Source organism: Sinocyclocheilus grahami, unplaced genomic scaffold, assembly GCF_001515645.1.
Source record: "Sinocyclocheilus grahami isolate Dianchi unplaced genomic scaffold, SAMN03320097.WGS_v1.1 scaffold1066.1, whole genome shotgun sequence".
NCBI lineage: Eukaryota > Metazoa > Chordata > Actinopteri > Cypriniformes > Cyprinidae > Sinocyclocheilus > Sinocyclocheilus grahami.
This window is the reverse complement of record NW_015506245.1, coordinates 346,775-374,518: the sequence shown is the minus strand read 5'-3', so window position 1 is coordinate 374,518 and position 27,744 is coordinate 346,775. Positions and strand designations below refer to the sequence as shown.

Sequence of the window (27,744 nt, the reverse complement as noted above, 5' to 3'; positions counted from 1 at the left end):
AAGTCAAGTCAAGTCAAGTCACCTTTATTTATATAGCACTTTTAACAATACAGATTGTGTCAAAGCAACTGAACAGCATTAATTAGGAAAATAATGTGTCAATAATGCAAAACGACAATAGTAAACACCAATATTTTAAGTTAAAGACAGTTCATCATTGAATTCAGTGATGTCAGCATCCAGCTCAGTTTAAATAATATCTTTGCAATCATGTCAACGATATCGCTGGTAATGAAGTGTCCCCAACTAAGCAAGCCAGAGGCGACGACCTTTTTTAAATTAGCCTTTTATCAAAACACTCACAGCACTCTCCCAGTTGCTGAAACGTTTCGGCTCTCGAAACATTTGTAAATTCTTTATCTCCTGTTTGTTACAAATAAAGTATTTTTAGAGTGTAAACCTTTTTCTTTGCATATTTGTAAACAAATAAAAAAAAAATACTTTCATATTTTTTAGATTACAGTGATCATGTATCCATACTTTCAGCAATTAAAACCCTGATAATTTTACTTATTACTGGGGAAAAACAGGGGGGAAAAAACACTTTTAATGAGAAGTAAATCTTTAATAAAAAAAAAAACATTTCTATTAATAATAATAATAATAATAAACACAACTCTATTTTATTAACAATTAAGAAGAGTGCAGTGTGGACATGGATCGGGTGTACGCAGAAGATACGGTGGATGGAGGAGTTATTGCAGGAGATTTTGCAGGAGATTTTGCAGGTGTAATGCACTCAACTGCATCAGCGAGCTTTCCCACACTGTCTGCGATGCATCCGAGGGGCAGCAGCAACATCTCCAAGTGGCTCAAGCGGGTGTTCACGCGCCGTATACTCTGATGGAGACTACCCAGTTCCCTCTCCAGCAGGCCTACTGGATATTGAAGCCGGCCTACTGGAGTGTCTGCGAATGGGTGGTCTTCATGGCTGACGTTCGTGTCGTGCTCTGGGTCGCCTCATCTCTCCCCTCAACCTAGATGTTTGTTCCAAAATTTCTTCTCCATCCGAAACTACCTCCTCCTCCTGCCTCCTGCCGCACAATCTTCAGCCAGCGGAGCTGCATGAAATTTCATGTTCATATATTTTATGATTGTTGCTAAATAAAATATTTTTATATGCCTGAATGTTTTGTACACATTACTTTTCCCATTATCATTGCATTACCACCTCTAAGCCCTCAAACCCCTCAAAGCTTTCAGCACTGAGGGTAGAGGCAGCGATGTCCTCCACTGGAGTTAGGTCCGGGTTGGCTGTAGGTGGCCCTCCTCCCGTGGCCACCTGCTGTTTTTTACTAGCGGCCAGCTTTTGTTTTCCCTGTATCCTGACATCATTGTACCTTTTTCAGCATTGTACAGCAGTTCTTCTGATGCCAGAAGACGAGGACACAATCACCGCTACTTCCTCCCACGCTTTCTTCAGCTTGGGAAGCTTTGGTGGATTCCTGCTTGTCCCGTAGATGATCTGCTCGCACGCTTTAACTTCGCGCAAGAGCAAATCGGTTTCTTCGCTTGAGAAGTGTTCAGCTTTTCCGCCAACAAACTCCGCCATGTAAATAGCGATCCGCCATGGCGAGAGAGCGCAACTGCCTCTTAAAGGAGATGGAAGATGACACTCTGATTGGTTTATTGCACGTTACGCCCAAAAACACCCACTCTGGGTCGCCTTGCCTCTCCCCTCAACCTAGATGGCTGTTCCACCATTTCTTCTCCATCCGAAACTACTCCCTCCTCCTGCCTACTGGGTCCGGCCACACAATCTTCAGCCAGCAGAGCTGCATGAAATTTCATGTTCATATATTTTATGACTGTTGTTAAATAAAATATTTTTATATGCCTGAATGTTTTATACACATTATTTTTTCCCATTATCATTGCATTACCACCTCTAAGCCCCCAAACCCTTCAATGCTGTCAGCACTGAGGGTAGAGGCAGCGATGTCCTCCGCTGGAGTTAGGTCAGTGGTGGCTGTAGGTGGCCCTCCTCCCGTGGCCACCTCCTGTTTTTTATTAGCGCCGAGCTTTTGTTTTCCCCATCTCCTGACATCATTGTACCTTTTTCAGCATTGTACAGCCGTTCTGATGCCAGAAGATAAGGACACAATCACCGTTACTTCCTCCCATGCTTTCTTCACCTCGGGAAGCTTTGGTGGATTCCTGCTTGTCCCGTAGATGATCTGCTCGCACGCTTTAACTTCGCGCATGAGCAAATAGCTTGAGAAGCGTTCAGCTTTTCCGCCAACAAACTCCACCATGTAAATAGCGATCCGCCATGGCGACAGCGCAACTGCCTCTTAAAGGAAATAGGAGATGACACTCTGATTGGTTTATTGCACGTTATGCACAAAAAACACCTATTACTCATTAAGAGAATAGGGACAACCCATTTAGACCATGCACCCGGGCGCGCCGAACATTTGACTAAAATCTGTTGGCATGCAAAAAATACTCACAAATGTTTTAGCACAGGTAATTATACACATAGTACGAGAACTGTATATTGTGTCACTTGCATAGAAAATTCATTACCAGTTTATCAGGGTCAAAAGGAAATCATAATAGTTGAAATCCTTAGCTTGCACATCTCTTTCATGTTGAAAATCGCAGATTCTGGTGCGTTTAATCTTTTAGTAAATCATTTAAAAATGACATGATACCTACAAAACAGTCAAATAGTCAAAGTGTATGTTTTGTGTAGCAGGTAAGAAAATTTACACCAATAGTGATGTCTTAGCTATCAACATTTAGCCTATAGATCAAGCAGAACTGAACCATTTAGGGGTTTCGCAGGGACACGTGTTTGGATGTCTTCCAACCCCCAAACAAAGCACATTCCCGTAAACAAACATATTAAAACATGATATCAGACACTGACTACATCACGGTAGGAAACAGATAGGGGAGTAGCTTTGGGCTCTGGTGTCTAGACACCAATCCACCAAAGGTGTCGACCTAAAACACAAAATGACACTCTGATTGGTTTATTGCACGTTATGCACAAAAAACACCTATTACTCATTAAGAGAATAGGGACAACCCATTTAGACCATGCACCCGGGCGCGCCGAACATTTGACTAAAATCTGTTGGCATGCAAAAAATACTCACAAATGTTTTAGCACAGGTAATTATACACATAGTACGAGAACTGTATATTGTGTCACTTGCATAGAAAATTCATTACCAGTTTATCAGGGTCAAAAGGAAATCATAATAGTTGAAATCCTTAGCTTGCACATCTCTTTCATGTTGAAAATCGCAGATTCTGGTGCGTTTAATCTTTTAGTAAATCATTTAAAAATGACATGATACCTACAAAACAGTCAAATAGTCAAAGTGTATGTTTTGTGTAGCAGGTAAGAAAATTTACACCAATTGTTAAAGGCCAGGTAAATAATTTGAAACATAGGTCTGTCAAATGAGAAAAGTTCAGTCATACATTTAAAAAACTTTTCTGAAGTAAAAAGTGAGAAAAACACTCATGTGAGAAAAGCACTTGGGTGCATTAATGATCTAAAGAGACAATACTGGTCATCAGGCTATTTTAAAGAAATTAAAGACAATAGACAGTGTGCCTTGCTTTAGTAACACGCAATGTGTTTAACATTTTAAACATGTTTAAAATTGTGGGTGTAATTATTTTACTGAGAAGATTTAAATGAATTATTTTACAGTACACATACTGTCTATGGGCTGGATTAAAATGAAAACATTTCTTAAATAACAATAAGTAAACACAACATATACGATAGTGCCTATTCTTAAAATTTTGTATACTCAGATTTGTGTGTGTGTGGTTCAGGTATATCCTACGTTATGGGGCACAAAATGTCCCCACAAGGATGACAAATTTTTTTGTCCCCATGAGGAAACAAGCTTATAAATCATACAGAATTAAGTGTTGTTGTTTTTTTATCTAAAAAATTTCCAAAGTTTGTGTGTGTGTGAGCCCAAAGAATCAGTCAAAGTGTTGATTCATTGTCTAAAGCATGATTCTGTGCACATCGATATGAGGTGGATGTTGTAAAGCCATTAACACAAGCACATAGAGGATACTCGCATCCACTGCCAGTTAGACACCTTCACTGTTAGAAGGAAATGGATAGGGACGGTGGGCAGGGAAGTTGAATCATTTTTAACTTAAGACTCCTTCTCATAAGTTTATCTATTCAACCTACAGATTAGGTTGTTCTGAACCTACAGAGGTGTTAGCATACACACATACAGATGACGTAGAAAGAACATGCCCAGACATAACATATTTTTCAGATGCATGTAGAAATATGGTCTTGGTGAATTCTTTAATTCTATGTTTCAGTTTTCAATTTATTTATTTATTTATTTTTTGCATGAGATGCTTTATTGGCATGAGAAATATTTTGTACATTTGTATTGCCAAAGTATTCCAGTATTGTTGCAAACAAGCAAAATAGTGATGTCTTAGCTATCAACATTTAGCCTATAGATCAAGCAGAACTGAACCATTTAGGGGTTTGGCAGTTACAAGTCTTTGGATATCTTCCAACTCCCAAACAAAGCACATTCCCGTTAACAGACATATTAAAACATTATATCGGACACTGACTACATCACGGTAGGAAACATATAGGGGAGAAGCTTTGGGCTCTGGCGTCTATAGACACCAATCCACCAAAGGTGTCGACCTAAAACACAAACATGGAAGGCATGTGTCCAGACAACCTCCTTGCTTAGGGGGTGGATGTAGACGGGCCGATAGGTTCAAATTGGTGAATAGGCATTAACATACACCGTATTGATCAAACAACACACTGATCCTGTTGAGCTGACAATACAATTTTCCACAATCAGGAAGAACCCAAACTCCTGCACCAAGAGGAAACAAGCTTATAAATCATACAGAATTGATATATATATCTTTTTTTGAAAATCTAAAAATGCACAAAGTTTGTGTGTGTGTGTGTGTGAGCCCAAAGAATCAGTCAAAGTGTTGATTCATTGTCTAAAACATGATTCTGTGCACATCGATATGAGGTGGATGTTGTAAAGCCATTAACACAAGCACATAGAGGATACTCGCATCCACTGCCAGTTAGACACCTTCACTGTTAGAAGGAAATGGATAGGGACGGTGGGCAGGGAAGTTGAATCATTTTTAACTTAAGACTCCTTCTCATAAGTTTATCTATTCAACCTACAGATTAGGTTGTTCTGATCCTACAGAAGGTGTTAGCATACACACATACAGATGACGTAGAAAGAACATGCCCAGACATAACATATTTTTCAGATGCATGTAGAAATATGGTCTTGGTGAATTCTTTAATTCTATGTTTCAGTTTTCAATTTATTTATTTATTTATTTTTTGCATGAGATGCTTTATTGGCATGAGAAATATTTTGTACATTTGTATTGCCAAAGCATTCCAGTATTGTTGCAAACAATCAAAATAGTGATGTCTTAGCTATCAACATTTAGCCTATAGATCAAGCAGAACTGAACCATTTAGGGGTTTCGCAGGGACACGTGTTTGGATGTCTTCCAACCCCCAAACAAAGCACATTCCCGTAAACAAACATATTAAAACATGATATCAGACACTGACTACATCACGGTAGGAAACAGATAGGGGAGTAGCTTTGGGCTCTGGTGTCTAGACACCAATCCACCAAAGGTGTCGACCTAAAACACAAACATGGAAGGCATGTGTCCAGACAACCTCCTTGCTTAGGGGGTGGATGTAGACGGGCCGATAGGTTCAAATTGGTGAATAGGCATTAACATACACCGTATTGATCAAACAACACACTGATCCTGTTGAGCTGACAATACAATTTTCCACAATCAGGAAGAACCCAAACTCCTGCAGACTGGAAGTTAGCTACAGGTCAGGAAGGAACTCCATAAAAATCCATGGCACAGGTGAGAGATAACACATCATAAATCCAGTCATAAATCCATCAAAAGTCAGATCTAACATCCGTTTTGATCTTTTTGATTTACACACCCTACTGTCTTGTCAGTCAGGGGTGACCTGAACCCCGGTGACATGGCAGTAAGGGTGACAGAGGGGTCATATAGCCATAAATCAGGTCATAAATCTGACCACACATTTGACATATGACACCCTGTCAATCTGACACAAAGTGTATGTTATTACTACTACTGCAGTAAATACTGTAGTAAAGTATAGTAAATTGTGGTACACTGTAGTGTATTATAGTATTTACTAAAGTTTGTTAATTTGTACTACAGCATACTCTAGTAGGCCTATTAACTATAGTGAGTTCGTAACTGTAGTACAATTTTTTTACTATAGTAAACTAGTGAAGTATACTGTAGTATTTATACACTATTAATTTATGCTATATCATAATGTAGTGTTAACTACAGTGATAATCAATGAGTTATAGGATAATATGAAAATACAGTTTGTTCTGGTGTTCAGTAAATGGTGCTCTCTGTACCACTCTGTACTTTTTGAAACTGGTACGGATAGATATAAATTGTATCGTCGTCTAAAGGACATTTAGCTTTTTAACAATAATTTTAACTACATGACAACAATTAGCGCGCACGCTCTCTTGCGCTACGGACGCATGCTGGTCTGAGTCGATATCAAATCTTGGAAAGTACGGCAGTTCAGCATCAGTTCAGTTATCAAAAGACAGTAGAATGCGTTAGTTAACACCATTTAGCTTATGTTTAGCTTTGCAAATTGTGTTGATTCGTGTTCATAGTTTGCAGCTGCGTTGTATTCACTGTGTTTTAATCTTGTCTCCCTCTTTTCTACTCACAGTTTGGCTTTTCACCGTGCAGCGATAGGCTTTCGCTGGGTCCTAACACCAGTCAGAACAACTTGTATCGATACTTTGTGCTGAAGTCTGTCTTTTCGCCGTGTTTATGTTTTCTTTCAAGTTGTATTATTGGTTAATCACTCGTCGCCATTGTAATGACTTCAAACCAACAACCTTGCATGCACTGTAAACATTTTTTTGTAATTTTAACAGTAAAAGACTAAAAACGCTACAGTAAAAACCTGTTAATTGGTTATCAGTAAGTTTCCATACTATATACGGTGAATAACTGTAATTACATTTAATGTAATTTTACAGTAAAATACTGTTATAATGACGGTTTTTGGAAGTGATAAAAGAAAAAGAAATTGTATAATTTACAGTGAAAAACCATAAATTGACACTCCCAGAATTCCCTGCATGACACTTCATACTTTCTTTTATCATTGAAATAACTGTTTCTTCTTAGTTTTTTCTTATCAGTTGTGTACATTAGGGTTTTATCTAACATCTAATGTTGTTAAATTAATGTTTATTGCTTTATTTCAGTAGCATGTGTGTTACCATGATGGTGTTTAGTGTTTGTGTGAATGACACAGGTATTTCCCTTCTCAACTTGTGGAAGAGCTGTTTGTAATGAGCTTTGATTGTTTGATTGCAACTCATCTCTACCACCTAGTGGTCATTTTCAAGTATTGCTCTGAAACAGCATTGACAACAAATCAGGTAAGGAACTGACGAAATATAACATATATGTTGTGCTTGTCATCCCAGCATATGGGTTGGGGGCGTGGTTAGTGTGCGTAACTGGCATGTGGTCAGAACCTATCCCTTTAGGTTCAAATCCCAGGTATAGCATGTATATAATCATAATAAATATTTGAATGTTGTTGTCACAAATCCTGTCCATGGACTTCTGTCCGATTGCCACCAGAGGTCACCCTTTCGTTACATTGACTCTCACACTACACAAACTGTTGCATGTCATCCCGGACTACATATCCCAGCATCCATTGCACTGATTAGACACACAGCTGCAGCCAATCACACACACAATCATTACATAAGCCATGGACTTCCTCTCTCTCACTGCCGAGTATTGTTAGCATTATCGCTGTCTTCACGCAGCTACACTATGTTCGTTAGCCATTGTTTATTTTCCAAGTACTAGTCTCAGTCTAGTTTTGCCTTGCCTGTTTTCCGGTCCTTTCCGGTTCTCACTTGTGTATATTGGATTTCCCGTTTGCCTTACCCTGCCTTGGATACTGTTTGCCCCAGCCTGGACTATTGCTCCTGTTTACAGATTACCCCTTTTGTCAAGCCCTCTGGATTTTGTTCGCCGATCGATGATCCACGCCTGCCCTAGGAATACTCTTTGTCTTGTCTCATTCATGACTGTTTGCTGATTATTGACCCATGCCTGTTTGTGACCATGACTTTGAATAAAGCTCTGCATATGGATCCGCACGCTTCCTCTATTCCTTCCGTAACAGAATACTCGGCCACACAAGGATCCACCGGCTTTTCAAGTGGACACTGGCCAGGTATGGACATTGCAAGACTGTTATTATCCCTCAAACAGGACACACGATCGCTCGAGGACTATATTCAAGAGTATTTGAACTTTGCTTATTTTTCTGATCTGCCGGACTGTGTGCTCATAGACTTCTTTTGTGAGTGCATTAATCAGCCGCTCAAATCACGTTTAATCCGTGAAGGTCCCAGCTCATCTCTCTGTCAGTTTATGGACTATGCTTTGTTGACTGTTGGTTCAATGTTAACTGTGGGTGTCGCAGAGGAGCGCGACCCCGCACTCACACGAGTAATGGTGGCCGCACTAGAGCATGCTCACAAAATGGCGGACACAACAGCGCACCGTTATGTCACAGCTGCCCATCCTGAATCAAGTCAAGTCACAGTTGATCGTCATGAGTCAAGTCAAGTCACAGTTGATCATCATGAGTCAAGTCAAGTCACAGTTGATAGTCATGAGTCAAATCACAGTTCATCTTCATGAGTCAAGTCACAGCTGATCTTCCTGAGTCAAGTCAAGTCACAGCTGATCTTCATGAGTCAAGTCACAGCTTCCATTGCTGAGTCAAGTCACGTCACAGCTGACCTGCCAGAGCCTCGTCACGTCTCAGCTGTTTGTCCAGAGTCTCGTCACGTCTCAGCTGATCTTCTAGAGTCTCGCCACGTCTCAACTGATCTTCTAGAGTCTCGCCACATCTCAGCTGTTCGTCCAGACTCTCGCCACGTCTCAGCTGTTCGTCCAGAGTCTCGTCACGTCTCAGCAGTTCGTCCAGAGTCATGTCATGTCACAGCTGATCATTCAGAGTCACATCACATCACAGCTGATCATCCAGAGTCACGTCACATCACAGCTGTTCATCCAGAGTCTCGTCACATCACAGCTGTTCATCCAGAGTCACATCACATCACAGCTGATCATCCAGAGTCATGTCACATCACAGCTGATCATCCAGAGTCTTGTCACATAACAGCTGATCATCCAAAGTCTTGTCACATCCTGTCTGTTGCACCCAGATTATCAAAGTCAGTCCTTCAGTATCCCAGTCTGGTATCCAGTGTGAGGGATGCACCGCTGGTGTCTGCACGCGCAGCTGGTATCCCCAAACCCACTCACTCTAGCCCTCCTGTTCCTGAACTGATTCCCCTGTCTGAAGCGCTTCCTTTGATGGGGATCGCTTTATGATGTGTTTGGGCTGAATACACAATCACAGAAGCTCTCTAGGTAGAGGCGCTCGCTTCAGGTCCTTGTGTGGTGGTGGCACCCAGCGATGCACTCTCAGCCTGTTGTGTTGCAGTCGAAGAGACCGTTACTGACTTCTACCTGTTTCCTGATGTTACTGCTGTAGAACCTCCAGAGGTGGCGGCAATCCCTGCAGAGCCTCCAGAGGTGTCAGTGGTATCCATTTATGAACTCTCTGCTTGCCCAGCCCTGGCCAAGGAGGCAGATTATGAGTTCTCAGTCTGTCCTGTCGTGGTCAAAGGGACCGTTGCTGAACTCCGTACCTGTCCTGTTAAGGAGAATGTTAATGAACTCTCCCTGTTTCCTGTTGGTACTGCTGTAGAACCTCCAGAGGTGGCGGCATCCACTGCAGAACCTCCAGAGGTGTCAGTAGTATCCACTTGTGAACTCTCGTCCTGTTCTGTTCCAGCCAAGGAGGTCGTCTGTGAACTCTCTGCCTGTCCTGTCACGGCTATGGAGGCCGTCAATGAACTCCCTATCTGTCCTGTCATGGCTATGGAGGCCGTCTATGAACTCCCTGCCTGTCCCGTCACGGCTATGGAGGCAGTCTGTGAACTCACTTCCTGTCCTGTCACGGCTGTGGAGGCCATCTATGAACTTATTTCTTGTCCTGTAACGGCTATGGAGGCCGTTAGTGAATCCCCTGCCTGCCTTGTTAGGGCTATGGAGGCCAATTATAGACGTTTGTCCTGTCCCGATCCTGCCGAGGAGGCTGGTTGTGAACACTCTGTCTTGCTAGTCCTAGTCAATGAATCTAAACATGAACTCTCTACCTGTGTTGTCTCCACAAACATCTCTGTTGAATCATCCGTTTTACCAATCCCAGTCAGTGAGTCAAATTATAAGCTGTCACCTTGCTCAGTCTCTCCAAGTGTGCCAACTGTTGAACCGTCTGTCTGTCTAGCCAGTCCAGTTCCCATCAGTGCTCATAATTCTGAATTGTGTGTCAATGTGTCTGATGATGTTCCTGTCTGTCCAATTTCCGCCAATGACTCCGAGTGTGAACTGTTAGTCCGTCCAGTTTCAGATTTTGCTAATGAAATGTCTATCAATTCAGTTTCAGTCCGAGAGCTTAATGTTGAATCATCTGTCCTTTTAGTCTTGCCTAGCGTGTCTGGTTTCAAAGTGTGTTCTGCCGTACAATCTGTGAGTTGAACTACGAACCATCAGTCTGTCCTAATTCCCCACATGTCTCTGAGCTTGAACTGTTTTTCACGTCCAGGGAACCCGCCTCTTAACACTCGAACCCATCTGTCATGAGATCAGAGACTAGAGATGCACCCCACCTTTCCCCGGTGGCCCTGTCACAGCCCAAAGATCCACCTTTGACCTCTTAACTCTGTCTGTCATGAGCCCAGAAACTACAAAAACACACCATGTCTGTCCTACTACCCCTGTCATTTCCCAAGAGACCACTAATGATCTGTCTACCTATCCTGTTTCAGTCAAGAAGTCTAGTTTTGAGCCATATGTCTGTCCTTTTTCGACCAATGAGACTGATTTTGAATGATCTGCCTGTCCAGTCTCAGTCAGTGAGTCTGTTTATGAACTGTCAGCCTGTCCAGTCTTTGTCAATGAGCCAGATTTTGAACTGTTTACCCATTCAGTGGTCACCAGGGAGACTATGAATGAACTTCTTGTGTTCCCTGCCTTGGTCCTTGAGACTGTGAATGCACTGTCTGTTTCCTGTTTTTCAATTTTACCCAGGTCCCAGTTCCTGCCTTGGGTTCCTGCTCCGGTCTGGTAGCCTTCTACTCTGACCTGGTGGTCTTCAGTCTCCACCCTGGCTTCCTGCTTCGCTGATTCTGCCTTGGTGCTCTGCTCTGCCAACTCTGCCTCAGTCCCCGGTCTCTCCACTTCCACGTGGACCTGGCCCTCCATCCCTCCCCCTGTTCCGCCTCCTCTCCACCACCCTCCTGGATTTTACTGTTTTAGGAGCGTCTGGAAGCCACTCCTTGGGGGGACCATGGACTCCATCCTGTCCATGGACTTCCGACCGATTGCCACCAGAAGTCACCCTTTCGTTACATTGACTCTCAAACTACACAAACTGTTGCATGTTATCCTGGACTACATATCCCAGCATCCATTGCACTGATTAAACACACAGCTGCTGCCAATCACACACCCTACATAAGCCATGGACTTCCTCTCTCTCACTGCCGAGTATTGTTAGCATTATCGCTGTCTTCGCGCAGCTACACTACGGAGCCTGTTTGTCAGCCATTGTTTATTTTCCAAGTCCTAGTCTCAGTCTAGTTTTGCCTTGCCTGTTTTCCGGTCCTTTGATTCTCGCTTGTATATATTGGATTTCCCATTTGCCTGACCCTGCCTTGGATACTGTTTGCCCCAGCCTGGACTATTGCTCGTGTTTACAGATTACCCCTTTTGTCAAGCCCTCTGGATTTTGTTTCGCTGATCGATGATCCACGCCTGCCCTAGGAATACTCTTTGTCTTGCCTCATTCATGATTGTTTGCTGATTATTGATCCATGCCTGTTTGTGACCATTACTTTGAATAAAGCTCTGCATATGGATTCGCACGCTTTCTCTGTTCCTTCCGTAACAGATGTATTTTTATTGTTCTGTTCTTGTAATGTGTTGTAACATCTCTCTGACAACTGAATGAACTCTTTGTGAATCTGTTATTTTGGTCATGAAAAAATTTACATTAATAAAAGACATCAAGCCACAACACCTGGCATTTTTTACATATAAAGATTTTTATTTAAATATATTAATTGTTCTGCTGCATTAACTCTTTTATAACTAACACTTTTATACTTTGCGGGAGTTAGGTAAAGACAGATGTGCGATTGTGTGGTTTGTTCCCGACCCTGTCGATCAAAAGCAGATTTGGGTCTCAAAACACTTGTGAAACGCCCCGATGCTTTGATTCGCCTTAGTCACGTGACATGGGTGAAAACATCCTGGAACGCCACATAATCAGATGGGACGGTGGGTTTTTCCAACAGCTCAGGACTTTCGATGCGAGTGGAATCTATCGGAGCTGTGCGAGGTGTTTGGGAAGACTTTGGAAGGGCTGAGATGCAGTGCTGATGGCAAAACTCGCTCCAGCGAGTTACCTTACACGAGTCCCATCTGATTTCTGGAGAATGGAGAATGAGCCAGGGGCGTCCCAGGATGATATCCACCGTGGGTCCCTCCAGTACCAGAAAGGTGATTTCCTCCTCATGCAGGTTGCCGATCTTGAGCCTCAGCGGTGGAGCTCTGAATTTAACCCGCCCACGTCTTAGCGGTTTTCCCTGGATGGTTTCAACTTTGAGCTCGCGGGCTTGGCATATACAGGGCAAGTGAAGACATTTTAGTTGGTTCTGCGAGATGAAATTGCCCGAGGAGCCCGAGTTGACGAAGGCAGGGACTGTAACAGAATGATCTGGAGTGAGGAGTTGCACTGATAGCATGGAAAGTGTGGCGATTTCAGGGGTACTCAATTGAAGGGTACTCACCGCTGGACATGGGGGTCGGACGGGGCAGGTCCCGATATAATGGTCCGTGGCAGCGCAATAGAGGCAAAGTCCAGACACGAGGCGGCGAGCACGTTCAGAGGGAGTGAGCCGTGTGGAGTCCACCTGCATGGGCTCTGGTACTGGGGGTGCTGCAGGCTGGTGTGCGGCTTCATGAGTGTGGCAGGCTGACAAGCGCTGGGCGATACGATTGGCTCTTAACATGAAGTTCTCCAATCCAACATTGTCATCATAAATTGCCATCTGAGCACGGAGTCAGGGATCCAATCCCTGTCGATAAGCACTGAGAAGTGCTTCGTTCCATCTGCTGGATGGCACCAGCGTTCGAAATTGCAGAGCATAATAGTGGATGGGAGAGGCACCCTGGCGCAGCCGCAGTAGTTGGTCTGACACCGAGAGCACATCTGTAGGAACACTTCATAGGAATTAATTATGAGGCTATTGATGTTCCATATTGCGTTCACCCACATCAATGGTCTGCTGCAAAGGAGAGAGATCAAGAAGGCTACCTTGGTGCGCTCGGTCGAGAATTTCTGTGGCTGCATCTCATTAAAGAGCGCTACTTGAAGGAGAAAGCTGCCACACTCAGCTGCATCACCCACATTAGGAATGGCCATGGGACAGACAGAGGCAGATTGAGGAGTTTGTGCTAGTCTGAGAGTGTCCCGGAGAACATTCACCAGCTTCTCGAAGACATCTGTGAGAGTGGGAGGTCGAGGATCCATGTAGGTGACAGTTATGGTCCGGTTGTCTGTCACAAATCAAGCCGGAGACACCAGGTAAGTGAATAAGGCAGGTTTATTACCAGGTATTGCAGAGGCAGATCATCTGGAGCAATGGCATGTGAGAATCCAACACAAAGTAAAGTTCAATGATTCTTAACGGAGTACTGATGTTTGGTTTCTTTGCAGGTTCGCTGAGAGTTCGGGATCCAGGATTGGAGGAGAGCAATGCTGGAAGATTAAAAAAAAATTTGTTTTGGGGTGGAGTAACCCTTTAACCAACACGATAACCGAGCGTCCAGGGAAACTCCTTCTTAAAGGTGTAGTACATCATTGCACATTGTTTCTAGTGTAAATGTTTATTCTTGATCTCAACAATTCAGATTTTAAAAAAGCAAATTATTCATATCAATAATTTGATATTCACCATTGACAGTGTTAAATTCTAATATCTATAATGTAATTGTTGGTAGTGAGAAAACCCTTTATTTTAGATATCTACAATCTCCATTTTATTAATATCTGAAATCCATTTGAAGATATCAGAAATACAAAATTAAACATGTTCCAATATCCAGATATCAAGAGTCTTGATATCCAGATTTAAAGAGTTAACAATTCAACTAGTGGAAATTAATTCTAGATATCAGGAACATCATAATGATAATAATATCATAAAGTAATTATTGATATCAAAAATTATATTTTACTAGAAAGAAAGATATCTGATATCTGTATTTGAAACACATTTAAGTGCCCTGTTAACTGATAAAACCTATTTATATAAAAATAATTTTAACATTTTTACTCTCACCATTGCAAAATTTGCAAAGCATGGTGGGAACTACAGTTTTGTCAACAGCAAAAAGAATTTTTGAGTGTTCTTGAAAATACCTGATTACACTGATCCTACATAATTTAATGTATATTCTAGATATAATTCTACTATATATATAGGCTAGTAATCTAGTATGTTTTAGAAATTTCAAAGCAAAGAGAAGAGAAACAATTTTGTGGTGTAGATTACAAATAATATGACTGGGAAAACATTTTATTTTCAGTGTACATTTTGAATAATGTTCCATATATCTGCCTACAATAGTAGAATCACAGCATTTAATCACAAGGAACAATCGTGATATAATTTCAGTAATTTACTAATTCATTTATAGTATGTTCAATAAAACTCTCCGTCATAAGAGGTAATTTTAGAAAGACTAACTGATATAGATGTAGTGAAGAAAATGCAAAGCATGAAAACCACACACACACACACACTGAGAGCCAAACAGAAGCCCTCAGCTAAACCATGATGCAAATGAAGGAAGGGGGTTCAAAATTACTTGATCTTTTACTGAGAAATGAGTAGAAGACACAAATTTAATTTAGATATTTTCTTTCACAAGACAAAAATACCAAGATACACATGGAATGTTTAGAATCAAGTTTCAGGCTGAGGGGCAGCTTCCTCTGGTTTTGTTGGGTTAGAGGTCGTCTTTAAAGCCATATCCTCTTTGCGTTCTTTTGCCATATCTTGCGATCTATAGAATGAAACCAAAGGAAAAAAATGGTTGAACTTGGTTGAGTATATCATAATATTTTAATCTCTTGACTTAGACAACACATTATGTAACATTTTCCAAGACTAGATAATGTTTTCTATTCCAAGTAGAGTGAGTATATATATATATATACAGTTCAAGACAAAATTATTAGCCCCCTATTAAATATTTCACTATTTTTCAAATAATTCCCAAGTGTTGTTTAACGGAGAGAAGATTTTAAGATTTTTTCAACACAGCATTTCTAAACATAATAGTTCATTTAGGAAGCTTGGAGTGTTTGTAATACAAATAGAAACAAAATTATAACCAAGAATAAAAAAATCAAAAAATTATTAGTTCTCTGATGTTAATATGGATATGTTAATAATGTCAATGGTGTATCCCTTTTGCTTGATAACAGCCTTTAGTCGTTTGTTGTAGTTCTCAACAAGTTTCAGACATGTCTCCTGAGGAATCGCAGCCCATTCTCCCTTAGCAAATCTCTCAAGCTCCTCCAGATTTGTTGGTCTCCTGGCATGGACTCTGGTCTTCAGTGAGCCCCACAGATTTTCTATTGGATTCAAGTCTGGGCTTTGTGCAGGCCAGTCAAGGATGTTCACTTTGGTCATTTGGAGTTCTTCATCATAAGTGAGGTATGCTTTGAGTCGTTATCATGCTGGAAGATAAAATGTCAACCCAAACCATGTTTTGTTGCAGATTGCCTGAGGTAGTCTTTCAAAATCTTCTCATAGTCTTCCTTTTTATTGATTCCTTCGACCCTGACAAGATTCCCAGGCAGTTCCAAACGCACTGAAACATCCCCACAGCATTATACTCCCACCGCCATGTTTCACTGTGGGAACAGTGTTCTTTGGGTTGAGCGCCTCTTCCTTCTTTCTCCCCAAACACAGGCAACATCTCTATGGCCAAAGAACTTTAGTCCCCTTTCACGGGAACTTCGAACTGCGTCCTCTAGGGGTCTCTATGGGGAACGCCTCGTCATGACCCGTGTCTGAAGCATACATTGAAAAAACTCCAACAACACGTTGGCCGGCGACAGCCATGACGTCACTACCGGTGCGACTATAGTATAAATAGGCGCCGGGAGAACACATCATCCTCTTCTTCGTCTTCATTGACTGTTTTGTTTGAAGCGTGCATTTCTGTGGTAAGAGCGATCTCTATTCATATCATTATGGTGAGCACTAGCAAAGCGTTTAGAGGATGTGTACATCCGTGTTGTCGTTGTTTAACATCTGATGACACACACGATCTATGCGTTATTTGTTTGGGGCGAAGAGCATGCACGCGATATCTCCGAGGGGGCAATCAGCGTGCACCGCGAGCGTTTTTCCAATGAAAAAGCTCCGCTCTCGTTTGTCTCTCTTTTCGAGGAAAGAGGGGCACCCATCTGCTTCCCGCGATTCAGGACCCACCACTGCTGAGGCACGGAGGAGAATGAGCTCGGGAAAAAAGAGAGGGGCTTTCTTCTAGATGCGCCGGTTTCGCCTTCCGTATTTTTGGTATCTCCGCTGAGACAGTGGTCGAGAAGTTCAGGGAGGCAAAGGCGCACTCAGCGGCCTTCACGAAGGTCCAGGTCTGAGCCCGAACAACCCAGGGGTCCTGGCCCCTCTCGCTTTGAGGATCAGAGACGGACACAGAAGGCTAGTGTCGTGGCTCGCGCTCCTCCCCCAAGGTAGGGGTAGGAAGAATCACGGGTCAAAGGAAGGTAGGTAAAAGACCTAAGGGATGTGATCCAGACAGGGCGTAAGCGCTTTTGTCCGGATCAGAGTGATACCTCAGTATCTACTCATTTCCTTCGGGGGTCTTACATCTGCCCTGATCTTCCCCTTCCTAATTCCCCTGTAACCACCATCTCTCCACCTGACCGAGGTTAGGTGGGAATTTCCTGCATTGCAGTCTTCTATGCTGGACCTATGATGTTTGGTTGGTTCTATGGCTTCATAGTGACCACCTTACTGATGGTCCGGACCAGAGGCTTCTTGGTGAGGGTGAGTACGATCCATTTCTAAATATATATATATATATATATATATGTATGTATGTGTGTATTTAATGCTCTTGTGGTTGTGTGTATAATCCTTCTGCTAGCTTTCTTTGCAGTGTTTCCCGGGACCTGTGTGTTTCTGTCCTTTTTCTAGGGTAGGTCCTCGATGAGCACCCCCTCTGCTGGGTTCAGAAACCGGGTGCTCGACTTGCAGTGTTTATTTCACTCGTCGATATATGTCCAGATGGTACGATAAGCCGGGTTTCGGCTTCATACTTCCTGGATTATGCTGCCAGGTCACAGGCTTCTGCGGGAGCCTTCTTGATCATTAGGCTCCCGGCACGGCACTGCAAAAATTTCCTGGACGTCCGGGCTGGGCTTATGCTTTCAGGCTGCCCTCTCTGGTCTACCATATCTAGGTCACCATGTGAGCAGATGCTTGGAAAACTCTTAAATCCATACTATGGTAAGTGCACACATTAAGCTTTGAGCACGTTCTAAAAATCCACATAAGTGGTAAGTGTGCACATTATGCTTTGCCCACTTTCTAAAATCCACATAAGTGGTAAGTGTGCACGTTATGCTTTGCCCACTTTTCTGAAATCCTGTATGGTAAGGGTTATGCATTATTAGCCTCGTTCCCTTTCTCTGAGTTGGTTCAGAGCCCGGTATCTTGGGCTCCACTCAACTAGTGTGTCTCTGTCGACACACTCTGGAAGCATCGCTCCCCTCACAATTGAGGGTTATTGTGAGCGTGGTGCTTTCGAGCGTTTCGATGAGAGCTGGGTTTGTGCTCCCTCAGCTAAGGTAAATTACTGCTAGCCGTTCCAGCATTGGAACATGCTGTAGGTCGAGCCTCCTCTCGTTTGAGAACTGGGGGTGTTGCTCCCTCAGCTAAATAGCTGCTAGCTGTTCCACCATTGGAACATGCTGTAGGTCGAGCTCCCTCTCGATTGAGAGCTGGATGTTTGCTCCCTCAGCTACAGATTTACTGCTAGCCACTCCAGCATTATAAGCCTTAGATCGAGTTCATGACTTCTGAAACAGCGTTTTGGGATGCACCATTTACATCTATGGGCTGCTCTTTCAGAGTGCCATGAGAACCCCTTAGAACGGTATTTTTAAAATCCATGTTATGGTAAGTGTGCAAGTGAAATCTTTGTACACTTCCTAAAATCCCCACTGTGGTAAGTTTGCACGCTAGTACTCTGCGTTCTTTTCTAAAATCCTGTATGGTAAGAGCTACATGCAGCAGCCTTGTGCTCTTTCTGAGTGGTTTAAAACCCTGGTTCCGCCTTGGGCACCACTCCACCTATGTATCCTCTGGATACCTAGTTTAACAGGGTGTTGTTACTAGGGATCTGTTGAGACAGTTCCTTTAGCATATGCAGAGCGTGCGGTAGCCCCTGTGTGACAGGCCTAGACTTAGTATGATTCTAGGCTCTTGGTCGTATTCCCTTAAAGGAATCTATTCCTGATTCCAAGGAGTTCTGGCCCTAACAGGTAAGTTTTTTGGGGTATGTAGCCTAGGCCTTTGGCCATAGGGAATAATGTCACTGACAGCCATCTAACGTCCCAGGGGCAACTCCCATGGCAATATGGTAGAGTTGGTACTTAGTACTCGCCATGGTTTCTGGCATGCACTCCCCTCAGCATGGTGGCGTGGGTATACCGTTCCCCATAGCGACCCCTAGAGGATGCAGTTTGCAGTTCCCATGAAAGGGAACGTCTCAGGTTACGTATGTAACCATGGTTCCCTGAGTAGGGAATGAGACACTGCGTCCTCTAGGTTTCTTGCCAAGCTTCGGACGCAAGCTTCAGACAAAGAAGTGGATGATGTGTTCTCCCGGCGCCTATTTATAGTATAATCGCACCAGTAGTGACGTCATGGCTGTCAGTACATATTATTTTACTAGTTGTTTTTCAAGATACTAATCCTCAGTTTACAGTGCAATTTAAAGGCTTAGAGGATTATTTAGGTTAATTAGGCAAGTCATTGGACAACAGTGGTTTGTTCTGTAGCCAATTAAACAGATCATTTCTTATGGGGGCTAATAATATTGACCTTAGCAGTTTTTTATTTTAAATAATAATTTTATTCCAGGCAAACTGAAATAAAAAAGGCTTTCTCCAGATGAAAAATATAATAAGAAATGCTGTGTTAAAATTCCCTTGCTCTGTTAAACATCACTTGGGAAATATCTGAAAAAGAATTGAAATTTCATAGGGGGGCTAGTAATTTAGTCTTTAACTGTATGTATACACACACAAACACACACACAAAAGTTTGAAAACATTCTGATTTTTACTTCTTTTTTTCAAGTCTCTCATGGACATAAAGGCTGCATTATGTGCTCAAAAATACAGTAAAAACACTATAAAACAGAATTACAATTTAAAATAAATAAAGTTTTCTATATGAATATATTTTGTAATGTAATTTATTCCGGTAATGCAAAGTTGAATTTTTAGCATCATTACTCCAGTTTTCAGTGTCACATGAACCTTTATAAAACCATTATATACTACCATTCAAATGTTTGGGGCGCGCGTGTGTGTGCGCGTGTGCGTGTGTGTTTAATAGAAATTTCTTTTATTCAGCAAATATGCATTAAATTGATCAAAAGTATCCGTAAAACCATTTATAATGTTGCAAAGGATTCCATTTCACATGAATACCATTCTTTTGAGCTTTTCTATTCAAAGAATACTGAAAAAAGTTTCCACAAAATATTAAGCAGCAAAAACTGTTTTTAACATTGATATTAATAATAACCATTACTAATAACTGAGCACCAATAATAACTAAGCAAATCAGCATATAATGATTTCTTAAAGATCATGTAACATTGAGGACTGGAGTAAAAATTCAGCTTTACATCACAGGAATAAATTATATTTTAAAATATATTACAATAGAAAATATTTATTTTAAACTGTAATACTATTTCACAATATTAGTGTTTTTACTGTATTTATTTTTTAACTTGTGAGCATAAGAGACCTTATTAAAAGATTTAAAAATCATAATGTTTCCAAACGTTTGTACTTTATATTAACCTTAATTGATTATTAAGGGTGGGAAGTGGGCTTAATGGACAGAAAACTTAACGGATTATTAAGGATGGGGGAAAACCCCTTTTAAAATAATTTTAAAAGTTGCTCAGAAAACGTTTCTTTTGAGAAAAGCTCCAGCATCATTTTATAAATTCTACTTAGTTTGATATTTTATATCTAATTGAATAAAATTCAGACATTATGTGTGGTTTATGTGTCCAAAAACTCTCACGAGTATTAATAGGTATTTTACGTCAAATCTGGTTCTGCGACACGCACATTTACTTTATGTTTGCATAAACTATTCCACCAAATTGCGCATTGCCCTTTCTCCCATTCATAAGTAATATGAGTGCATCGTCTTTGTATAACTAAAGTATTTGGAAATGGCCATAGCCTTTTAAAGTATACTCCATTGATAGCATGCACAAACGCAAGTGTTTGACACGTGCACTAGCAGGTGTCATCCTTGTCCAGTGTCTGTTTAGGTGACCAGATTTCTGAAATGGAAAACAGTGACATTTCCTTGTTCATCTTTCAAAATATCATTGAAACCTCAATTATGACTATCTATGAATTTAAAAAAAGGGGGACAATATATTTTTGTATGTTTTTGTTTTTTTATTGTTGTGGGATCTATATAGGCCTACTAATATTATAATGATGTTTGCAGATCAAACGTACCCTAGTTTTAATACAATTCACCAAAAATCACACTGCACCATAGTACACGGTAATTATTGCAAATAAACAAAACTGTATTTACCAAATATTTTTAACATTTTCTTTTGGAAATGGATCCAGGCTTATTATTTTGCATTTTAGGCTCATTTTGAGTACAAAGTATATACTTTTTTGCAATGTAATTGTTTTGTAATATGTAATTGTGCAAGTGTAATTAATTAAATGTATAAATTTATTATTCATTCATTTATTTATTATTTATTATATTCAGGACTAATTTCTATATGTAGTTTATTAAAAATATTATGTACAGACAAGCAGACGAGCCTTAGTGTGTTGAAATCACCAATAAAATCTGACAACAACTGTATCATAAATGTTGTTTATTTTGCTCAAATAGCTTAAAAAAAGCTTATTTCTCAGGCTAGACAAGCCAATGTGCATGCGCAATCCTAGGCACACGTCTCAGATTACTGACTGTTTCTATAGCAACCGGGACTTCTAACGCAGCTGCAGTGACGCACTGACTTTATCGATTAGGGATTGGCTCTTTTGCTTAGAAGGTGGGGCTTTGTTCAATAGAGTGGCCATATTGAGTGTTGCATTTTCCCCCATTCATAACTATATGAGTGACACGTCTTGGGTATTCTATAGTCTTTGGTTAGAGCTGCAAGGCCGGGACGTCTAGATTATAGATTCTGGCAAATGTGGATGGTGAAGACCAGCCGGCAGCCGCACAGATTCCTTCCTCTGGTGGAGTGGGCCCTCACACCTATGGGGCATTGCAAGCCTTCCGGGGGCAAAATCCAAGGTTATGGTATCAACTATCCAGCGATAAAGTCTCTGCTTTGAAACTGGCAGCCCTTTAGAGCGACCTCCAAAGCAAACAAACAGCTGCTCCGACTGTCTGAATAGGCTGAAACGCACAAAATACACTCTCAAAGCCTTTACAGGACAAAGCACATTTGAGACCCTGCTCGCTGTTCGCGACAGGGAGGGCCAAAAGGGTGATAATCTGGGCTCTGAACGGAGTTGAGAGCACCTTAGGACATAACTGGGAGTTTTCTGAGCTACGGCTTGTACCATGTGACCACTGCATCTCACGTGGAACCAGAGAAAAATGGCAGCACTTTCAAAGAAAGCTATTACTGCCCTAAAAAAGGGGAACATAGATACATATAGATACTATAATGTACTATAATGTAAAAACATTATGTAAGTGTTCATACTGTTATTATTTTGTTCAACAAACAAACAGTAAGTAATTATTTTTACCTGACATGCTTTCTGTGTTCTGCAATATTTAGCAGTAGCATAAATGTAATGTAATGTTGTAATTATGTGTTTGACAGCTGCCAGTAACATAACATTCTTTCACGCGGGTTCATTTTGTTGACTGTCACTTTAGAAATGGATAATCCCCAGTCCGAGGACTTGAACAGCAGTTGAACATCACGTGTTGTCATCTCGGAATTATGGTAATTACGATATGGCGTGAACGCAGCATAAATCTATGGTTCACAAGTTGTAATTATGAGTTCTACGAGGACGTGAACGCTTTTTACAAGTTAGTATCTCGAAATTATGGTAATTAGGATATGGTGTGAACGCACCATCAATATGGCCGCTCTATCGAAGGAAGCCCCACCTTCAAAGTAAAAGAGCCAATTGCTAATTGGTAAAGTCAATAGGCTTGTTCGACTTCATGCAGTGTCGCAAAGTGTCAGCTGCCGCCTGACAAAAGCAATGCATTCTGGTTAGAAAATTTGTCCGACTTTGATCGATGCTGTAGTCGCCTTATGATCACGTGCCATCAAAGTACCGCGAGAGCAAAACGAGACCAGCCGCCTAGGTCTGAAACGTCTGTGTATTTGACAAATATTGCATTTATTTCACTTCCTCTGATAGAGTATGCAAACACTATGTGAGCGTCACTACCAGGAGCAGAAAGTGTCCGACTTGATGTCTTCAATTTTTAATTCCGCCCCGACTGCAAGCAGCTACTCTCACCAGCCGGTGGCATGCTAGTGTAGTTCATCTCGAGCAAGCCTATTGCATCACAGCAGCTGCAGAGTTCTCAGTTGCTGTAGAAACAGTCAGCGTTCAGAGACATGCACTTAGGACTGCGCATGCGCGCTGGCTGGTCTAGCCTAAAAAGCTTTTTTTCACACTATTTGAGCGAAAGAAACAAAATTTATGAGACTGTTATTGTCAGATTTCATTGGTGATTTCAAATATGAAATTTAATCTTGGTGAACTGTTTTGGAGAATTTGATGTTTCTCCATTCAAAGAGATAGGAGCTGCACTTGCATGCCTGAGATGGTGTTTCAAAGATGAACGCTGAGTGAAATTACTTGCCTTAAAGGGACTTTGGTTTAATTGCACGTTAAACATTTTTCTCCCATAGAAAATCATTATAAATAAAACATGTAACGTAGCTTAATGGATGGAGACAGTGACATTAGTTATGTTTTAATAATGAGTAGCAGCCTATACTGAGTTTGGTGCTTTATAATCATCGTTATGTGGCATAAAGCATTTTGCGGTATGGGAGGAAAACACTACACTGTCGGGTCTCGGGTCTGATCACCTGTTCTTTGCTGTCTCTGTGTTTGGGTGTTGTGTTGTTGTTGTGTGCATGGCTTGTTTTGACAGCTCACCATGTGCACATTATCAGCATGATTGTTTCCCCGCCCTCCTTGCTTCTCTGCTCGCTAGATTCTTGTTTCACACCAGGTTCTTGTTATCTCGTTAGCTTCCCCTTATAGCTCCTCGTGTTTCTCTGGGTTTTGTCAGATTGTAGTGATTATTCCCTTGCTCTGTCATAGTTAGTACTGCTTACCAGTCCTGTCTTGTCACGTTCAGGCTCCAGTGCTCGTAGCTGCCTGTATATTTCCTGCACCTCTCTGTGCGTTCAGAAACCCGTGGGCTCCCTTCGGCATCCACCTACCCTGGGACTCTGCGGTCTCGTTGTTGGGTTGCTCAGCCTCTCGCTCGGATTAGCGAGCTGCCCTGCCGGCTTCGTCTCCACTGCCGCAGTTGCGGCTTGTTCCAGCCGCTGCTATCCCCCCGTCTGTGTGGTAGGGGATTCCACGTCCACACGAACTGTCCACGGAGGTGGTCATTGCCCGTTGTGACCAGTCTCTGTTCAATAAAGCCTCTGTTGTACCTGCACCTTAATCCAGCCTATTTCCAGACAGAACAATCTGACCACGATGGATTCAGCGGGATCGGATCCGCTTCATTCTGCTCTCGTGCAACAGGGAGTTTTGCTGGGTCAGCACGCCACCCAGCTCAACACCACAGTGCAAGAGGTGGGCTCTCTAAATGCCCGAGTCGCTGAGCTCCTCATGTGTGTTGATGATCTTCAGCAGGAGGCGGCTAACCGGGGTCCCTTCCTCCGTGCTGGTATTCCTCTGGACCCCGAACCTCATGCCAACAATCCACCAGTTTATTATGGCGACCCTAATACCTGCCAAGCCTTTCTCTCCCAGTGTTTGCTGGTGTTTTCACTGCAGCCTCGACGTTACGCCACAGAGGAGGCTAAGGTTGCATACGTCCTCACTCTCCTCTCAGGTCGCGCCCGCGAATGGGGAATTGCCGTATGGAGATTGCGGGCTCCCTGCTGTGCTACTTTTGCAGATTTTCGCCAGGAGATGGTGAAGCTGTTCGACCGGTCAACCCAGGGAGATGAGGCGGCGGCTCAGCTGTCTTGGTTGTCTCAGAGAGTGCAAGAGGTGGGCTCTCTAAATGCCCGAGTCGCTGAGCTCCTCATGTGTGTTGATGATCTTCAGCAGGAGGCGGCTAACCGGGGTCCCTTCCTCCGTGCTGGTATTCCTCTGGACCCCGAACCTCATGCCAACAATCCACCAGTTTATTATGGCGACCCTAATACCTGCCAAGCCTTTCTCTCCCAGTGTTTGCTGGTGTTTTCACTGCAGCCTCGACGTTACGCCACAGAGGAGGCTAAGGTTGCATACGTCCTCACTCTCCTCTCAGGTCGCGCCCGCGAATGGGGAATTGCCGTATGGAGATTGCGGGCTCCCTGCTGTGCTACTTTTGCAGATTTTCGCCAGGAGATGGTGAAGCTGTTCGACCGGTCAACCCAGGGAGATGAGGCGGCGGCTCAGCTGTCTTGGTTGTCTCAGAGGAGATGCTCAGTCACCGACTATGCCATACAGTTTCAGACTCTAGCAGCGGCTTGCGGCTGGAATGAGGGCACACTATGCATGTGATTTCTCGAGGGACTGGATGATGTCATCGCTGACGAATTAGCGACTGTGGATCTTCCTCGAGAGCTGGACAATTTGATTAATCTCGCACTCCGGTATCGAGCGGCATTGACCGCCGCCGGCAACGCCGTCAATCCACTACTCCGTGGCGCCACCTGGAGTCCGCTTCATCCGATGCTGCGAGTCCACAGTCAGCTGATGTTGATCCCATGCAACTGGGTCGTCTCCGACTTACGCCGCAACAGAAACAGGAGCATTTAGCTCAAGGATTGTGCCTGTACTGCGGCAAAGCTGGCCACTTTGTCCTTCAGTGCCCGTTAAAAGTCAAGGCCCACCAGTGAAGCGGAGAGTCCTGGTGCACGCCTTTTCCTGTTCAAACTCTCTAGCAACGCGCACTCAGCTGCCCTTTCGACTCTCCTTCCAGGGAGGTTCGCACACTGGCCATGCCCTTCTGGATTCAGGGGCTGAGGAGAATTTCCTGGATTCTGCCTTGGCTCACAAGTGGAACATTCCGACCATTCCCCTAGTTAAGCCCATTACGGCGTGGTCATTAGCGGGCAATCCCCTCACCACCATCACTCATGTCACCCCTTGTGTAAGCCTTTCCCTCTCTGGTAACCACTGTGAGCAGATCGAACTGTAATTATTGACTCCCCTAAGGCCCCATTAATTTTAGGACATCCTTGGTTGCTGAAACACAACCCACATATTGATTGGGTCAATAATTCTATTTTAGACTGGAGTCAGTCTTGTCATGTGTCATGTTTAGGTGCTGCTTTTCCTGCTGTCTCTGTGTCTTGTGTTTCGCAGGTGGATCCCGCTGACTTGACCGGCCTTCAGTGCCCGTTAAAAGTCAAGGCCCACCAGTGAAGCGGAGAGTCCTGGTGCACGCCTTTTCCTGTTCAAACTCTCTAGCAACGCGCACTCAGCTGCCCTTTCGACTCTCCTTCCAGGGAGGTTCGCACACTGGCCATGCCCTTCTGGATTCAGGGGCTGAGGAGAATTTCCTGGATTCTGCCTTGGCTCACAAGTGGAACATTCCGACCATTCCCCTAGTTAAGCCCATTACGGCGTGGTCATTAGCGGGCAATCCCCTCACCACCATCACTCATGTCACCCCTTGTGTAAGCCTTTCCCTCTCTGGTAACCACTGTGAGCAGATCGAACTGTTGATTATTGACTCCCCTAAGGCCCCATTAATTTTAGGACATCCTTGGTTGCTGAAACACAACCCACATATTGATTGGGTCAATAATTCTATTTTAGACTGGAGTCAGTCTTGTCATGTGTCATGTTTAGGTGCTGCTTTTCCTGCTGTCTCTGTGTCTTGTGTTTCGCAGGTGGATCCCGCTGACTTGACCGGCGTCCCGGCGGAGTACTGCGATCTTCGTGCGGTTTTCAGTAAGTCTCGGGCCACCTCTCTACCACCGCATCGTCCCTATAACTGTGCCATAGACCTTCTCCTGGGCAATTCTCCGCCTAAGGGTCATTTATATTCCCTTTCCGGTCCTGAAAGAGAGGCCATGAACGGGTATATACGTGAGTCACTACATGCTGGGCTCATTCGTCATTCCTCCTCTCCCGCTGGGGCAGGGTTTTTCTTCGTTCAGAAGAAAGACGGCTCCCTACGCCCTTGTATTGATTACAGAGGTTTGAATGACATTACAGTAAAGAACAGGTACCCCCAACCTCTAATGTCTTCTGCTTTTGAGTTGTTGCAGGGAGCTCGGGTCTTCACCAAATTAGACCTCCGCAACACCTTCCATCTGGTGCGCATTTGGGAGGGGGATGAGTGGAAGACGGCATTCAACACCCCCTTGGGACACTACGAGTATCTGGTTCTTCCGTTTGGTCTGACCAATGCTCTGGCCGTTTTCCAGGGTCTCATCAATCTGGGTGACATGATTAATTAGTTCGTCTTTGTGTATTTGGATGATAGTCTGATTTTCTCCCCTTCTCTCCACTTACACACCCAGCACGTTAGATGGGTCCTCCAGCGCCTATTAGAGAACCAGTTGTTCATCAAGGCGGAGAAGTGCGAATTCCATGCCGAGTCTGTTACGTTCCTTGGCCATATCATCTCTACCAGGGGGATTAAACCAGACCCTGCTAAGATAGAAGCTGTCACCCAAGTGGCCAGTCCCAGACTCCCGCAAGGCCCTGCAGCGTTTCCTGGGTTTTGCCAACTTCTATCGGCGATACATCAGGAATTTTAGTCAGATCTCTGCTCCGCTCACGGCATTAACCTCCACCAAGGTGTCCTTCAGGTGGCCTTTGACACATTAAAGTCCCGTTTTGTCTCTGCACCTGTTCTGTTGGTTCCAGATCCTGAGTCCCAGTTCATTGTCGAGGTTGACGCATCGGACGTCGGGGTTGGCGCAGTTCTATCTCAGCGATCCCTCCGCGACGGGAAGGTGCACCCATGTGCGTTCTTCTCTCGCCGTCTCAGCCCTGCAGAA

The 27,744-nt window shown here is 43.2% G+C and overlaps 1 protein-coding gene across 2 annotated transcripts in view; it reads right to left on the bottom strand.

Annotated features, from left to right (window-relative positions):
* Positions 1-14,780: 14,780 nt before the first annotated feature.
* The window catches only part of ca14 (carbonic anhydrase XIV), a 39,714-nt gene continuing 26,750 nt past the window's right edge, over positions 14,781-27,744 (bottom strand). For both annotated transcript variants that reach the window (XM_016251671.1, XM_016251672.1), the window contains one exon: positions 14,781-15,300. In XM_016251671.1, coding sequence (XP_016107157.1) covers positions 15,201-15,300 — 100 coding nt within the window. In that variant the 3' untranslated portion in view covers positions 14,781-15,200. The remainder of the gene's footprint in view (positions 15,301-27,744) is intronic.